General features: G+C 48.7%; 1 protein-coding gene across 2 annotated transcripts in view; it reads right to left on the reverse strand.

Annotated features, from left to right (window-relative positions):
• Positions 1-5,877: 5,877 nt before the first annotated feature.
• The window catches only part of STUM (stum, mechanosensory transduction mediator homolog), a 77,962-nt gene continuing 65,917 nt past the window's right edge, over positions 5,878-17,922 (reverse strand). The window contains exons 2-4 of one of the 2 annotated variants that reach the window (XM_003410928.1): positions 12,000-12,179; positions 11,380-11,388; positions 5,878-5,912 (exon numbers count right to left, since the gene is read on the reverse strand). In XM_003410928.1, the coding sequence (XP_003410976.1) occupies positions 5,878-5,912; positions 11,380-11,388; positions 12,000-12,179 (224 nt within the window). The remainder of the gene's footprint in view (positions 5,913-11,379; positions 11,389-11,999; positions 12,180-17,922) is intronic. The other variant, XM_064276962.1, reaches the window with a different exon arrangement.

Consider the following 17,922-nt stretch of genomic DNA (forward strand, 5'->3'; position numbering starts at 1 on the left):
ACAGAGCTCTCTGGAGAGAGAAGGCCCAGCCCAGTCCTTGGAGAACATGTCCCCTTTCTCCCATGCCTGCTCACCCCTGCTCTTGCTCTTTTACCTGTGCAGGCTGGGAGGTGGCAGGGGTGTGGCTGGCAGGGCATTGCTGCTCTCCAGGAAATCTGCATCCCTGATCCCTTCCTTCAAAGCCTAGCCCCAGACCGGGCTGGCCCACATTAGAGCTCAGTCAGTGTTTGCTGAATGAATGATGCAAACTCACTAAACTCTACTGAGAGGGACCATTGAGGGGAATGGAACTAGCTCTGTTCAGCCTCTGACCCTAGGGGTCAGCAGACGGTCAGCGATGGCCTCAGTAAGCCCCTAACCACACAGAAGGCGAGGGGAGGGTCAGCACAGCTGGGTGATGCTTTAAAAAACGCCCTCTCACCTCCTTTTTTTTCCACCTCCAAGCCCTCAAACAAATCCAGCAAGGGAAGAAATAATAAAAACAACAAACAGTGCTTGCAACCACCAACTCTGAGCATTACGTTTAAATTATATGTCCCCAACCAGTTTATACAATGCCTGAGTCTTTCTTTGCCAACATCACTAACACAATAAAAACAACCAGTGTAATTAAAGCTTGAGGTGGGCCTAGGAGCCAAGACGTGGCCCTGGCTCCCTCTGCACAGCTGACTCTGCCCAGGCCCAGGCACCAGGAAGAGCTGGAGTCCAGGAGTTCAGGGGCAAGAAGGCAGAACTGAAGAGAATTCTCTCGAACTCACCCTGTTTGGGCAGGAAATTTTTTGGTTCACCAAAAGCTTTTTCTGTTTTTTTTGTTTTGTGTTTTGTATTTTAGAGAACCAGTGAGACCCAGAAAGCCTACCGTCATTTGAATAATCACTTTCTGCTTCGCACGCCTCAAGCATTGCGCAGGTGTCCCCTCTGGCCCTGGGGTTCAGATCTACTTTTCACTGGCTCACGACTTGGTGTTTAGGTTACATTTATGGTTTTCCTTTGTGAGATTCTGGGTCCTTGTTCCCTCCAGGAGGTATGTTAACCACGTGGCCATTTGTTCTCTGTTATCTCCATTTTAGGTGAGTTCTCCTCACTGCCCCTCAGCCTTCCTGGCATTTGGGTGAGGTAAATTCACTGCCACGCCTGAGACATCTTGTGTAGGAAGAACTGGAGACTGTAGACTGGGAGAGTCACTGGTGACTGATTTGGTGTTTGCTGTTACGACTGGGCAGCTCCTAACGCCAGCTCTACCCCTAGCCACCATTCTCTTATATCCTCAGTAAGGGGAAACAAGGAGTGTGGATTTGAGGGCTTGTCCAGTATGGCGAGGACGGGGTGTGTTGTGAGACAGGGTGAGCAGGGTGGTGGAGGGGTGGAGGTGGAGGAGCAGAGAGGTACAACAGCCTTCTGGTTCTTTCTGAGGAGGTTTTTCATTTCACCCTATTACTTCTGAGTGGGCAAGGTCCCTCAGAGGCTCCTCTCTTCCTGCCCCTCTCAGCCCCCTCTGACTCCATGCTTCTGGTGCAGGGCTGTAAGGAGCACTCTGACACAGGTTGTGGAGTCAGCCAGACCTGATTAGTCCCCAGCTCTGCTATCCTTGAGCTGTGTGTTTGGGGCATGTGACTTCCTCTCTTGGTGCCTCAATTGACGTCTGAACGTACAGCATACTAACATCTCCCCTACCAGGCTGTTGGTAAGGGTTCTAGGAGGTAAAACACTCCACACTGTGCTGGTAAGTTCTACCACACGGGGCTGTTCTTGTCATTGCGGCTGGGGTGGCAGAGAGGGTACTTGCTCGCACTCCCATTCCTCACCTCCCCTCAAGTGCAGAGACTGGCTCCAAGGTCAGGACAGCTGTCTGTCAGGCTGGGGCTGGGACGCTGTGGCCAGGCACTGGGTAAGGTCACAGCAGCACAGCCCAGCCCAGCAGCACCACAGTGCCTGGGGCCCCGGCTTCCTGGCCTGAAGTCCTCAGCTCTGAAACTGACTCAGGGCTAGATGAAGATCTGGGCCAATTCTTTACTGTCCATAGGATACTTCTGGACCACTAAGTGGCTCACACTTGCTCCAGAGTCCCACTCTAGTCTGGGGGAACGACTGCTCTCTGATCACTGTGCTGGCATCCCTGGGTAGTGCAAATGGTTAACATGCTCAGCTGCTAACTGAAAGCTTAGGGATTCAGGTCCACCCAGAGGTGCCTTGGAAGAAAGACCTGGCGATCTACTTCCAAAAACCCAGCCATTGAACACCCTATGGAGCAGAGTTCTACTCTGACACACACGGGGGCACCATGAGTTGGTGTCGACTCATCGGCAACTGGTTTTTCATCACTGGGCCACAGCTAGGTCCTGGGAGCACCTCAGTCACTCTGAACATCTCTGCAAGCCTCAATTCCTGCCCCAAACACCCATTGCTGGGGAGCATCCTGCTGACTTCTGACTGGTAAAGGCTGGAAACTGAAATGTGCCCTGTGACTTTGGGACCCTCTCCCTGGTGCTGCGCCATCGAGGCGAAGCTGGGATCGGTCACAAAAGGGCTGCATGTCAGCCAAGTGCCTGCTGGCATGTGGGCCCTAATTTGTCGCTGGCTGGTTTAATAAACGAACTCTGGTCCTTTAACTGTCTGAGTGGCTGTTTAGCTGTCCCTCATCGAATGGAGACAAGACTTTGGAGTCATGGTCTAATTTAGAGGAATACTATTTCAAGCAGATCCACCCTCATTGTTGAGGACAGAGGTGGGTGTCCTCTTGCTTCCTCCCACATACCAGTTACCTGGGAAGGGGCTTTCTTCCCTGGCTGAGGTGTTCTCAACTGGGGAGAAGCAGCCCTCAGGTGGGGTAGGCCTGCATGGGTCTGGGGGTGCTGCAGAGGGGAACATGTCCTTCCAAGTACACAAGCCCCTGTATTCATGCATCCTACACTGGAGCTCATGGTGACACCCGTCACTCAAAAAAATCCCACCTGTGTTTGGATTGTGTCACTAAACACACGGCACAAATTGCTATCGTTTCTCTACCCCTCATCAGCCGCCCCCACCCCGAAGCCAGGGAAGTAAGATTCTCCTCTCTCACTCGTCACCACTCCAGGGTGCATCAGGCGTACTTGGGAGAGTTGTTTAGGGTGGAAGCGCCGTGGGCTGGTGCCAGCCGTGGGCGAGGGGCAGGGGTGGCGGGGCCCCATCATTTTCCTCAGCTGGAGCTGTTTGATCTGCTTACAGGGGAGTCTCCCTTCTCTGATGCAGCTTCCTAGGGAGCAGCCTGCTTGCTCCTGCCTTGGCCTGCAGGATGCTTCCTTCCCACAGCCAATGGTTCTGGTTTTCGGGGTAAAACCAAATCTGGTCCCACACCCCTCGAAAACACAGAGGATTCCAAATAGCTGGTAGAATACCAGGAAAGAAGCAAAGGCCTGGGCAGGGGTCATGAATAAAGAAGGACAGGAGAAAATGAAACACTACCCCCAAACCAAAACCAAACCCCACTGCCTCCGAGTTGATCCTGACTCATAGAGACCCTATAGGACAGAGAACAGCCCCATAGGGCTCCCAATGTTGTAAATCCTATTATAGAACCAGACTGTCACCTCTTTCTCCCACGGGGCAGCTTGTGAGTTTGAACTGCCCACCCTTCAGCTAGCGGCCGAACACTTTAACCACTGCACCACTAGGGCTCTGAAACACTGCCAGGTGTTCAAAAAGTGCAGCCCAGCCCCAGGCAGCCATGGAAGAAGGATGAGAAGCTCAATCAAACTAGGGGGACAGCAAGGTAGGACCGGTCTAGGAGCAGAAAACCTACCCCTCGAATCGGGGCCCAGGGGTGGTGAGTTTTACTCCTCGAGAGCTGTCCATTCCACAGGAAACTCAAGGCCCACTTCTCTGGCAGGACTGTAACTAGAAAGCCTAGTGGATGGAGTCCCTGGGAGGTGCAAATGCTTAACATGCTCCCTAACTCAAAGGTTGGCAGTTCGAGTACACACAGAGGGGCTTTGGAAGAAAGGCCTGGTGATCTGCTTCAGAAAAATCAGCCACTGAAAAGCCTACGGAGCACAGTTCTACTCTGACACACATGGAGTCACCATAAGTCTCAGTCAACTTGATGGCAACTGGTTGGTAACTGGATAGTGGATGGGTAGGTGGGCTTGGCCCCCCAGGGTGGTGGGCTACTGCCCCCAGTGGGGGCTTTAAGAATGGAGATGACACAAGCAGTGGCCTCCAGAGCTGCAAGGGGCCTGTCAAGCTGAGGGCTGGTGATTTTTCAGCCTAAAGCCTTGGGCGGGGTAGGAGGGGGAGCGGGGAGGAGGCACTGTTCCCCAAGTATTTCGCACCAGCAATGGAGAAAATGGCCAGAAGGGGTCACCTCTCCAGTCCTGGCCAAATTCTGCCCAAGTCCCTGATCGGCAAGAGAAGCCCCTCAGAGAGGACACACCCAATGGTACAATGTCCAGGGAGTCAGGTACTAGTTCTGCACCAGTCCTACCTTGTAGCTTCCTATCTGCTAAAAAAAAAAAAAAAAAAACAAAAACAGATACCTAATGTCATTTTATCGTTATACTCTTGGATTTCCTTTCTCTCTGACATTTCAGATTGAGACTTGGTTGGCAGTAGTGTGGACAGCTTCTGAGGGTTTGGGTTTCTCCCTCCTCTAGGATTTACCTGTCACAGTCCCTTCAGGAGGGCCCTGGGGTCCCTTTGCAAAGGGAGAAATCCTTGGGTAGGGTGAATAACTTCACCCTCTAACGCATCTGTCTGCAATTCCATAAAAACTATTATTAAGATTTTTGCAATCCTGAAATCCAAAGAGTTCTCCAACAGCAAGTTTTTTCCTGCAACATATATAGTGGCAACATCTGACCTACACTGAGGCGAGGCCATTTAAGGTTTTTATTGATCGCAGTGAGCGTGACGATTCACATCTCTCAGCAGCAGTATCGATGGTCTTTGCTGTGGGGGTTGTTCAGACTCTGCTGGGGTGTTACCAAATATATGGTAAATGTATTCTCTCGCCTTTCTCAAACCCAAACTTTCTGAATTCAAAACCACATCTGGCCCCAACGGTTTCAGAACAAGGACTGCAACCTGCAGCGTTGTGAAGCGTAATGTGGAAGGCGGCCAGCCGATGCTCTGCTCAGACCTATTCTGGTCGTTTTGTGTATAAACATCTGGGGATTCCAGCAGTTTTGCTCCAGGGGTGGAGCCATAGCCCTCCTTCCCAGGGAAACAAAGGTCAAAACACCCAGAGCCTCCTAGACTCCAGGGGCGTGGAGGCTGGGGGTGCAGTAGGGAGGACGGGACCAGGGACCTGTGGGCCTCTGTCCTCTCTGGGGGGGGAAGGAGGCCTCTCCAGGCTGGGCTGGAGTCTGTCCATCCTCCGCCCCCAACCTGGTCTCCAGAAGGAGATCACAAACACTCAGGGCACCAGAATTGACAGGCAGGGGCTGGGGCCAGAGGAAGTGCCCACTGCAGCCCTGCCCCCTTGGAAGCCCCTGCCCTACTCAGACCGGGATCACCCTGGTCCAGTCCAGCAGCCCCGGTGTGCCCTCCAAATGGACGGCGTACCAGGCAGGGCCAGGGTGGGGATGGGGGACTGGCCTCTTAGCAGCCCAGTGGCTGCCTGAGCATTCTGCCTCTCTCTCTGCGTTCCCTTCACCCCACTCCCCAGCACTCCCGGGCCTACAGTGCTTTCTGGAGTAGGGGGAGGAGCTGGCAGCCTTCAGGGCTGCTGAGAAAAGCAGATGCATTTTCAAAATAAATAATATTTTTAAAATATCCCCCACCCCCACCCCGCCAAGCCCAGGAAATGGCAGAAGAGAAAATGCAAAGGTCCTTGTGTCCACAGTGCTTGGGGCAGCCTCCCCAGGGCCACCCCACCTGTCCAGGCGGCTCCTGTGGGGCTCACAGCTGCTGGGGGTTGCCCTGCTCCTTGTAGCCTGTGAAGAGGAAGCAGAGGAGAGACGGTTAGACACCTCTTTCCCTCAGGATTTCTCCAGGAGGGGCCCCCAAACCAAAACGTGCTCAGGAGACCTCATGCACACTGAGGGTGGGTGAGAGTTACAGTCTGTGCACAACTTTCCCCATGGGCAATGGCTTCTGAATGAGAAAGGAATGAATCAAGAATTGTGGAATTTGGGGCTTAGAGAGGATACGAGAGAAGAGGGTATTTGGGGTGGGAGCTGTAAGGTCATCAGCGTGGTTCAGAAGCCACACCTGGGAAGCCCCTGCATAAAGGCAGCCCCACCAGACTGATGTGGTTTCCCAGGGCAGAGCCTTGAGAGAAGGTGCCAGGCAGGGACAAAAAGGGAGTAACCATGAGCATGTTCAACCCAGAGTGGTGCAAACAATTAACAAGCTCAGCTGCTAACCAAAAGGCTGGAGGTTTGAGTCCATCCAGAGGTGTCTTGGAAGAAAGGCCTGAAAATGTCCTTCCAAAAAGTCAGCCACTGAAAACCCTACGGGCCACAGTTCTACTCTGAGACACATGGGGTTGCCATGAATCGGAGTCGACTCACCAGATAGCAACAGGCTTTTTTTTTTTTTTTTTTTTTTTCCTATATTCGACCCAGGTAAAGGTGCCTGAGGATTTGAGCCTTTAAAACATTGTTGGTAATTATGAGACCACTGGGACAATTTGAACACTACTGATATTAAGGAATTGTTGCTAATTTATTTGGGTGTGAAAGGGTATTTTGGTTATACTTTTTTAAAAAAGGGATACCTACTGAAATATTTATGGGTGAAATTATATGGCTAGGATTTGCTGGGAGAAGCCCTGGTGGCGCAGTGGTTAAGCACTCAGCTGCTAACCGAAATATCGGCCTTTGGAACCGACCAGCTGCTCCGTGGGAGAAAGATGTGATAGTCTGATTCTGTAAAGATTACAGCCTAGGAAACCCTAGGGGCAGCTCTACTGTGTCTTATATGGTCACGATGAGTGGGAGTTGACTTAATGGCAATGGGTTTATGGGGATTTGCCGAACAGTTACCACCCAATAGCTGATAACGTAGCACACAGAGGCACTTCAGTGGACCTAACTATTTTTTCTCTTCATTTAGTAGAGGGATCATCAGTTTTAGGTCCTAATAATCTAGCAATGAATGAGCCCGCATGGTGAAATGGTTAAGCACTCGACTGCTAACCGAAAGGTCAGTGGTTCGAACCCAATAGCAGTTCCATGGAAGAAAAGACCTGGCGATCTGCTCCTGTAAAGTTACAGCCTAGGAAACCCTATGGGGCAGTCCCGCTCTGTCCTACAGGGTCGCTATGAGTCAGAATCGACTTGATGGCACAAAGCAACAACGATCTGGCAGTGGGGATGGGGAGAATGTAGAGAGTAATAGAGGAAATGAGAGTGGCCATGAGCGGGTCACTCTTGAAGCTGATGTGGGTGTTTAGGGGTATACTACACTAGGCTTTACTATACTAGGCTCGGAGTCCCTGAATGATATAAATAGTAACATACTCAGTTAGTAACCAAAAGGCTGGAGGTTCGAGCCCACCCAGAGCCTCCTCAGAAGAAAGTCCTGGTGTTTTACTTCTGAAAAATCAGCCACTGAAAGCCCCGTGGAGCACAGTCCTACTCTGCCCCACATGGGGTCACCAGGAGTGAGAGCTGACTCCATCGCCACGGTGGGTTATACCAGGCTCTCTACTTCTGTCTCTGTTTAAACACTTTACATAATGGTTCAATGTAAAGCCCGCTGACCTACTGGGTGAATGGGGTATTGTGGGTAGGTGTGGGGGCCTCTGTGAAGGGGGCCCAGGCAGCGCTGGGCACAGGCCCTGTGTCCATTCAGCAGACTCACCTTGGGAAACTGTGGAGCATCACAAGGATGTGAGGCAGCATGAGAAAGAGGAGAAAAAGGAAAAGAAAGAACACAGTCTGAAACCAGTGGCCATGGGGAAAACTGGAAATATGAAAAGGAGGGCCCAAGGGGGGGCCTGGGAGATGGGAGAGGGGTGGAGAGCTCGGCGCCATTACAGTGACCATCACGATGACCAACCATTATGGCCGCTAGCCAGCCCCAGGCCCTGAGCCCCTCCAGTGTGCAGGTCGGTGGCTGGCCTGGAGAGGTGCACCTGGGGAGGGCTCCCGCCAGTGATATGCTGCCCACAAGCTCCCCCCAACACCTCACCAGCCCTCTGTGTCTCAGGGAAGCCCAAGCATCTACCTGCCTCCTGCCCCTCATTCTTTTCCACCCTAGCCCATGTTTGCCCCCAGATGGATCCAGGAGGGACCAGACGAGGAACAGCTGTAGGAAAAGTTTGGCCATGACAACTTGAAGACGCTGAAGTGACCAGTCCTGGCCCCAGCCCACCTGTCCGGGCCATATGGCTAGCCCTTTATGTGAACAAGAGCCACATGTATAAAACCTAATGCTTTGGGCAAGACCCAGGACCCGGGATGACAAAAAGATTTTATCTTGCTGATCTCTGATCAGTTGGTAGTAACTGCCTGAAGCCATGTGTTGAGAACATGTGGGATCGCTCAAGAGTGCCATGATTGATAAGCAATGTCTGCCATGAGTGTGGCAGTAGGGAGAGGCTACCATAGAGCTGCAGTCCCTGGGTGGTGCAATTGGCTAAGTCCTTGACTACTAACCAAAAGGTTGGCAGTTCGAACCCACCCAGAGGTGCCTCAGAAGAAAGGCTGGCAATCTGCATCTGAAAGGTCACAGCCTTGGAAGCACTATGAAGCAGTTCTACTCTGCAACACATGGGGTCGCCGAAAGTCAGAATCAATTCACCGGCAACTGGTTCCATAGAGCTACCATGGCGAAGCCAGGCTGTTGTTGATTGTTCTGATTACTATAAATAGAGCAGCATGCTCGTCAATTTCTAATTTAACTCCTATTTTACTTTATATTTCTCTGATTTCCCTCTTAGGACTTTTTCTTAACAGTATGTTTGTTGATGATGCCCTGGACAATGCAAAAATCATTCTATATTTTACAACTGGAACACTTAGTTCGTTGTTACCGGAAAGGGCTGGAGTGACACCAGAAAGAGCAGCCCTGTATCCGACTGTCTGCTGGGACAGACAAGTTAATTGTGATTATTCCCTTAAGCTGTCATCCTGGGACACACACGCTCCATTATCGCTCAGAGCAATCCCAGTCTAAGGCACAGTCTCAAAATGGCAACTATTCATCCTTTGAGGGTGGGTTTCATTTTTGGAAAAAGTGGAAAGTCATGCCTTACTGAGATTGGTAAATGCGTCTGGTGGTCAGGCCAGATAAGGGCCACATGGTTAACCGTGAGGTGTGACTGGACTTCTTGTGTAGCCCTCGAGTCCATCCCCTCAAAGCCTTCTAAAAAGGCTGACGAAAAAACAGCATCCCCGGAACCAGCAGACATCCAAGCTGCTGACTCTGGCCCACACTGAAAGCTTGCAGGGTGGGGAAGAGGATGGCAAGGGTGAGGGTGGAGGTCCTTGCACTTGACTATTCTGCAGCCTGACGTGGTTGCCTAGTTACAGTCCCACACACCAGCCACTGAAGAGAAGTTTCTCAGAGTCAACAGCCTGAAGTGATGGAAAGCGAGGTTCCTACCTGGACTTCTGGGTGTCTCTGTGTCTTCATCTAGGACATCACGAGAGAATCTCTTTAAATTATCTCCAAGGTCCTACCCCTTGGTTCCTGGTTATTAAGACTGACCAAAGGCCAGAAAGCTCCAGAGATCAGATTAGGCACCAACACACAATTATTGAGACCTAGTCTAGGACATGGGTATGACTAGTTCCACTTTAATGGAAAGGTTCTGGAACAAAGTGCCCAAGTGCCTGGCCAGAAACTAGGTTCGATGAAGAGGCGAAGCAGCAAGAGTGGAGTTGGGGTACATTTGGACGGAAACGGGGCAACCGTCACAGGCCCTCTGACTGCTGCTGAGGACACTTCCAAGAGCAGACATCCCTTCTAGGTGTCAGCTGGGCACAGGGTCTGGAGATGGAGGGCCACCTCCCTAGGCAGTGATGATGACTCAATAAACAAGGTACGCACAGGCTTACTTGTGCTTACTTACTAATCTATAGTGCACAATTTCACCACATCAAAGATGTGAAATTGTGCACTACAAATTAGTAGGTAAACACAATTAAACCCGTGGACACCTTGTTTACTATAAGCCTGTGCGTACCTTGCGTACTGGTTAATAAGCTCCTGCCCACGGGCCCTAGGGAAGCCCCTAACTCCTCCTGGGAAATTGTCCGACCTTTGCTTTTCAGGACTCACTGGACCCCTCCCCCAAATGTAAGAAGTCTCTGGACATGCCTATAGGGTGAGGCTCCCTTGAGGGACCCGTATGGCCAGTCTTGACCTCTGCCTGTTCTGCCACTCACTTCCTGAGGTCCTCCCTGAGACTGTCCCCCAGCAGGAAGTAGCTGTGGCAGAGGCGCACTCTCCTGACTGCTCCCCTGATTTATTCCTCTCTGGGACCAGCCCACCCCTACCTACCCCCCCCCCTTCTTGGGCTGCCCTGAGCTCCTAGCATCTACCTTGTTTTCTCTGCTCTGACCTCTAAATCTGGGGCACCCAGGCTACCCAGCTGGCACACTTTGTCCCCTGACTTCTGCTCCTTGAGGACCTGCTTCCAGGCAGCCTGTCCGACCTACCCCTGGCTCAGGTGGATCTAGCTCAGGCTCTGTACCTGCATCTTCTCCGGCCCTCAGTTGGTTGCTGACCATGGCCTTGCCTGGCCCTGGCATCTCTGCATGCCCTGGGTCTTGGATGCTCACAGGGGTCAGCCTCAGATCATTCTAGATGATCCTAGAGCCCCCTGAACTCCAGCCTTCCCTGCCTGGCTCTGGTGTCTTTACCTGACACAACTTACCTTCTGGCACTGATAATGCCACCTATGAACGGTTTTACTGGGTGTAGGACACAGTGATGAGCATGGGGTGGGGATGGGGTGTGGAGAGAAGTCAAAGCGCCTGAAGGAGGTGTGGTCCTGGTTATTGAGGGACCTGCGGCTAATGAGGTGGCCGGGACACATATGATGGTTCAGGGACACAGGTACGGTTGCTTACAGCACGTGTGGAATCTGTTCTAAAATTTTTTAGGCTATTTAAAAAACGTTAATAAAGTTGTCCTTGGTAAATTTGATTTTTTAACTTTAAGCCCTTTCATAAAGCAGTTTTGCGTCTGAAATCGGTTTGTATTAAGTGATTGATGAGTTTTTACTCAACACAAATCAGGAATAATAGAGCTTTAGTATCAACTAACAAAGAGCTAAGTTTAAAAGAAGAAGGAATTACTCTCTCGACTACAAAAAAAAAAAAAAAACACAGTTCTGCCGTTTCCTGTGGGTAAATGCACCGCGTAGCTTTTTCCTTTTCTCTGGAAACTACATGACGGAGACAGAGAACGGAAGGCCCAGAGGGCCTGAACCTGCTGGGGCTACACCCTGGCTGACTAGTCCTGTCAGCTGACCTGTTTGCTTCCTTGACTAAAGCAATGGCTCCTGTGCCTTGAGCTGAGTGGGGGACACCGTCCTCCTCTTGTTCTCAGCAAAGAAACCCTGCCTATCATTGATTCATAATTCATAATTCCCAGCAGGCGTGGCCGGGTCGTGGGGCATGGGATACGGTGAGGGGCTTGGCGAGGGGGCGTGGCATGGGGGCATGGGACACGGCGAGAGGCGTGGCGAGGGGCGTGGCGTGGGGGGCAGGGTCACGGCGAGGGGCGTGGCGAGGGCGAGGCGCTGGGCGTGGGACATGGCTTGGGACATGGCAAGGGGCGTGGCGAGGGTGTGGGGTGTGGCTTGGGACACGGCGAGGGGCGTGGCGGGGGCCTCCTAACCTAGGAGCCACGGGGCACTGAGACCCCGGCACAGTCAAGCCCTCTGGAGTGCCTATGCTTAGGAGAGGAGCAGGACCTCACCAAGGTGAAGCTGTCCTGCGAGGTGCCCACGCCCCGCTCCCCAAAGGCATGAATGCAATGTCCCAGACACCCAAGCCCATCTGGCCCCGCACCTCCTCCATCCCTGCTGCCCCTGCTGGGCCCTGCGTGAAAGCCCTACTCACTGGCGAGGATGACCATGTCCATGCCCCAGAAGATGCTCATGATCCAGCCCACCATCACAATGGCCGTCAGGATCTGGATGAGGGCCGCCGCGATGTTCAGCCAGAAGACGCAGCACACGTGTCTGTCCGGGAGGTCAGTGCGGGCGCCGCACAGCACAGTGAAGGCCGAGACGAACGTCCCTGTGAGAGGCAGAGGGGAGACATAGTGGCCCGCAACGGCTTGGGGCCCAACTGCCCACCCTCCGAGAGCTCAGCCAGGAGCAGCTGGTCTCTGGCACCTGTCATCTCGAGCAGCAGCCCCTTCTCAGGCCCTGGCCCACCTCCCCTCGCCATACTGGAAAAAAAACCAAACCAGTTACTCTGGAGTCACTTCCAACATATGGCGACCCCATGTGTGTCACAGTAGAACTGTGCTCCATATGGTTTCGAAGGATGATTTTTCAGAAGTAGATTACCAGGCCTTTCTTCTGAGGTGCCTCTGGGCGGACTCAAACCACCAACCTTTCAATTAGTAGCTGAGTGTGTTAACCATTTGTGCCGCCCAGGGACTCTTTGCCATACTGGAGGGGCCAGTATACCACCCTGAAGGAGGTATGCCAAAGTTCTGCCAGGGGTCCAGCATGGTCCTGGGCTTTTGGGAAACACAGCAATCACAGGACAACCCATCCAGCCCCCTGCAAAGATAACAGATGGCAATTGGGAAGACCAAGACTTAAACCCAGATCTGTCTAGTTTAGAAGCCTGAGTTCTTGTCAATCTAAAGGATATTGCATCCTAACATTAAAAAATAAGGAAAGGGAGGCGGGGCCAAGATGGCTGACTAGGTAGAAGCTACCTCGGATCCCTCTTGCAACAAAGACTCAGAAAAACAAGTGAATCGATCACATACATGACAATCTATGAACCCTGACCATCAAACACAGATCTAAAGAGTTGACCTGAGTGACAGGTGAGCGAAAAGCTGCGCCCTGAACCAACGACTGCTTCTGGAACCTGCGACCCGCTCCACAGCCTTGAGCCCTCACGGTTCTGGGTGCTGAGCGGTGGGGCTGATTGCAGCTTGCTGAGGCGGGGCAGGCATGGGACACAGCGCTAACCCTTAGCCCCCTGGAGTAACCTCCGTAGAGACTCAGCCAGCACAATTAGGCTGCACACTGACATGGCTAACGAGAGAACAAGCAACCGCAGGGAAGCAGCGGCTGTTTTCAGAGCCTGGAGCTAGCGTCCCAGTCAGAAAACCTTGGCGCCGGGCTTTGGACTGGGCATAGGGGAGCTGAGCACGGCATCCTGAGACGGCGCAAACACAGGACACAGCCCTAGCCCCCAGAAGTGACCTCGGGGGAAGCCCAGCCAGTGCACGCAGGCAGTGCAGTGACGTGGCTGACAGGAGGAGAAGTCACCGGGAGGCAGCGAGTGGTTTTGGAACCTGGAGTGCGGCGTCCCAGCTCGGGAACCTTGGCGCTGGGCTTTGGACTGGGAGTGGAGGAACTGACCACGGCTTCTGAGACAGCACAAGCATAGGATGCAGGCCTGACCCTGGGGGGCAATCTCGACCCAGCCAACGCACACAGGCTACATGCCCCTCGGGAATCTCAGATAAAACAGTCCTCACCAAGCAAGATAAGTAACTTTGTCTATATTCCTGGGTGCTACTCTCTCCTATCTATTTGATCCCTCCCCTCCCCTTCCCAGGCGGCTTCATTAACATTGGAATTTACTAGGCCAGAGAGTGAAGTGCTCTGCGTTTTTTTGTTTTGTTTTGTTTTGTTTTGTCTTTTCCTAACCCATTCTTCTGGCCTGAGAGAAGCAGCTACAAAAAACCCAGGGACCAAAAATCCTTCCCTGACTTACTGAAATTGGACTAAAAATACAGAACCAGCTCCAGCCAAGCATATGAGATCCACAGTCTTGGGCTTTTATCCCTACAGGGAACAAGGTGGCTATTATAATGCAAAGGCAATTCTGATAGTGATCTGACTGTAACTGTTTTAGCAGATTACTGCAAAGACAAGTTTCCCAGGTCTGATATCTCTATCTATTAAACAGAGCCCTCACTGACCCACAACAGGGAACTGAGGGCTGAAGCTCTACCCAAACCACCTAACCTCCTGCCATAGAGGTCTGAGGATAGTGACATCTACCAATCTGTAGAGGTACATGCATTGGGTGCCTAAGGTACAGCTGCAGAGCCCACCCACTAAAGTGCTTTAGGAATAGAGACACACCTACCTCACTGGCACTTGGGGAAAGCCTGTCAGCATCCTGCCTCCCCTGGAATGTGACACCCTGCTGCTACTAAAATCTGGTGCACACAACTATCACCACTACTACCCTAAGTGAATAGGTGACAGTCTACCCCACACACTTGGTGACCCAAGATCAGATTCTACTCAAGAACAGTGAATGGACCCTTAGGCTTATATTTCTGGTAACAGCCCAAACCAGCTGGTAAGAGGACATAATTGATTCAAAGGCTACAACAATCAAGACTGTGCAAGCTAGTAGCCCATCTACGTATATTGAAAGAAAACAAAACAAGACTCAGTGAGCAAATATAAAATAAACCATTACAATATCTTATAGATGGCTCAGAGACAGCAGTCGATATCAAACCACATAAGGAAGCAGACCATGATTGCTTCTACAACTCCCCAGATTAAAGAATCAAAATCTTTCCCAAATGAAGATACAATCCTGGAATTGCCAGATGCAGAATATAAAAAACTAATTTACAGAATGCTTCAAGACATCAGGGATGACCTCATAAATGAAATAAGGCAATCTACAGAAAAAGCCAAGGAACACACTGATAAAACAGTTGAAGAAATCAAAAAGATTATTCAAGAACATAGTGGAAAAATTAATAAGCTGCAAGAATCCATAGAGAGACAGCATTCAGAAATCCAAAAGATTAATAGTAAAATTATAGAATTAGACAACTCAATAGGAAGTAGGAGGAGCAGAATCGAGCAATTAGAATGCAGAGTGGGGGAGTTGAAGGATAAGGCAATTGACACCAATATAGTTGAAGAAAAATCAGATAAAAGAATTAAAAAAAATGAAGAAACCCTAAGAATCATGTGGGACTCTATCAAGAAGAATAACTTGTGTGTGATTAGAGTTCCAGAACAAGGAGGGATAACAGAAAATACAGGCAGAATAGTTGAAGATCTGTTGGCGGAGAACTTCCCTGACATCATGAAAGATGAAAGGATATCTATCCAAGATGCTCATCAAACCCCATATAAGATTGATCCAAAAAGAAAATCACCAAGACATATTATCATCAAACTTGCCAAAACCAAAGATAAAGAGAAAATTTTAAAAGCAGCCAGGGATAAAAGAAAGGTCTCCTACAAAGGAGAATCAATAAGAATAAATTCAGACTACTCAGCAGAAACCATGCAGTCAAGAAGGCAATGGAATGACATATATAGAGCACTGAAGGAGAAAAACTGCCAGCCAAAGATCATATATCCAGCAAAACTCTCTCTCAAATGTGAAGGTGAAATTAAAACATTTACAGATAAACACAAGCTTAGAGAATTTGCAAAAACCAAACCAAAGCTACACGAAATACTAAAGGAAATTGTTTGGTCAGAAAATCAATAATATCAGATACCAACACAACACAAGGTCACAGAACAGAACATCCTGATATCAACTCAAATAGGGAAATCACAAAAACAAATTAAGATTAATTTTAAAAAGAAAAAAATGCTCAAAACAGGGAGTCATTGAAGTCATTATGTAAAAGATCACAATAATCAAAAAGAGGGACTAAATACAGGAGGCATAGAACTGCCATAAGGAGAGGAAAACAAGGTGATATAGGATGATACAAGTTAGGTTTTTACCTAGAAAAATAGGGGTAAATATTAAGGTAACCACAAAGAGGTCTAAGAATTCCATAACTCAAAATAAAAACCAAGAAAAATATAACGACTCAGCAAACATAAATTCAACTACTATGAAAATGAGGAACACACAATTTTCAAAGAAAAACGTCTCAGCACAAAAAAGTAAGTGGAAAAATGAAATTGTCAACAACACACATAAAAAGGCATCAAAATGACAGCACTAAACTCATCTATAATTACACTGAATGTAAATGGACTAAATGCACCAATAAAGAGACAGAGAGTCTCGGACTGGATAAAGAAACACGATCTGTCTATATGCTGCCTACCAGAGACACACCTTAGACTTAGAGACACAAGCAAACTAAAACTCAAAGGATGGAGAAAAATATACCAAGCAAACAACAAGCAAAAAAGAGCAGGAGTAGCAATATTAATTTCTGACAAAATAGACTTTAAAGTTAAATCCACCACAAAGGATAAGGAAGGACACTACATAATGATTAAAGGGACAATTGGCCAGGAAGATATAACCATATTAAATATTTATGCACCCAATGACAGGGCTGCAAGATACATAAAACAAACTTTAACAGAACCGAAAAGTGAGATAGACACCTCCACAATTATAGTAGGAGACTTCAACACACCACTTTTGGAGAAGGATAGGACTTCCAGTAAGACGCTCAATAGAGACACAGAAGACGTAATTGCTACAATCAACAAACTTGACCTCATAGACTTATACAGAACACTCCACCCAACTGCTGCAAAGTATACTTTTTTTTCTAGCGCACATGGAACATTCTCTAGAATAGACCACATATTAGGTCATAAAACAAACCTTTGCAGAATCCAAAACATTGAGATATTACAAAGCATCTTCTTAGACCACAAGGCCATAAAAGTAGAAATCAATAAGAAAAAAATCAGGGAAAAGAAATCAAATACTTGGAAACTGAACAATACCCTGCTGAAAAAAGACTGGGTTATAGAAGACATTAAGGAGGGAATAAAGAAATTCATAGAATGCAACGAGAATGAAAACACTTCCTATCAAAACCTCTGGGACACAGCAAAAGCAGTGCTCAGAGGTCAATTTATATCCATAAATGCACACATACATAAAGAAGAAAGAGCCAAAATCAGAGAACTGTCCTTACAACTTGAACAAATACAAAGCCAGCAACAAAAGAATCCATCAGGCACCAGAAGAAAACAAATAATAAAAATTAGAGCTTAACTAAATGAATTAGAGAACAGAAAAACAATTGAAAGAATTAACAAAGCCAAAAGCTGGTTCTTTGAAAAAATTAACAAAATTGATAAACCATTGGCCAGAATGACTAAAGAAATACAGGAAAGGAAACAAATAACCCGAATAAGAAATGAGATGGGCCATATCACAATAGACCCAACTGAAATTAAAAGAATCATATCAGATTATTATGAAAAACTGTACTCTAACAAATTTGCAAACCTAGAAGAAATGGATGAATTCCTAGAAAAACACTACCTACCTAAACTAACACAATCAGAAGCAGAACAACTAAATAGACCCATAACAAAAAAGATTGAAACAGTAATCAAAAAACTCCCAACAAAAAAAAGCCCTGGCCCGGACGGCTTCACTGCAGATTTCTACCAAACTTTCAGAGAAGAGTCAACACCACTACTACTAAAGGTATTCCAAAGCATAGAAAATGATGGAATACTACCTAACTCATTCTGTGAAGCCACCATATCCCTGATACCAAAACCAGGTAAAGACACCACAAGAAAAGAAAATTACAGACCTATATCCCTCATGAATATAGATGCAAAAATCCTCAACAAAATTCTAGCCAATAGAATTCAACAACATATCAAAAAAATAATCCACCATGACCAAGTGGGATTTATACCAGGTATTTTATGCAAGGCTGGTTTAATATTAGAAAAACCATTAATATAATCCACCATATAAATAAAAAAAAGACAAAAACCACATGATCTTATCAATTGATGCAGAAAAGGCATGTCCAACACCCATTCATGATAACTCTCAGCAAAATAGGAATTGA

The sequence above is a fragment of the Loxodonta africana genome, chromosome 25, assembly GCF_030014295.1.
Source record: "Loxodonta africana isolate mLoxAfr1 chromosome 25, mLoxAfr1.hap2, whole genome shotgun sequence".
NCBI lineage: Eukaryota > Metazoa > Chordata > Mammalia > Proboscidea > Elephantidae > Loxodonta > Loxodonta africana.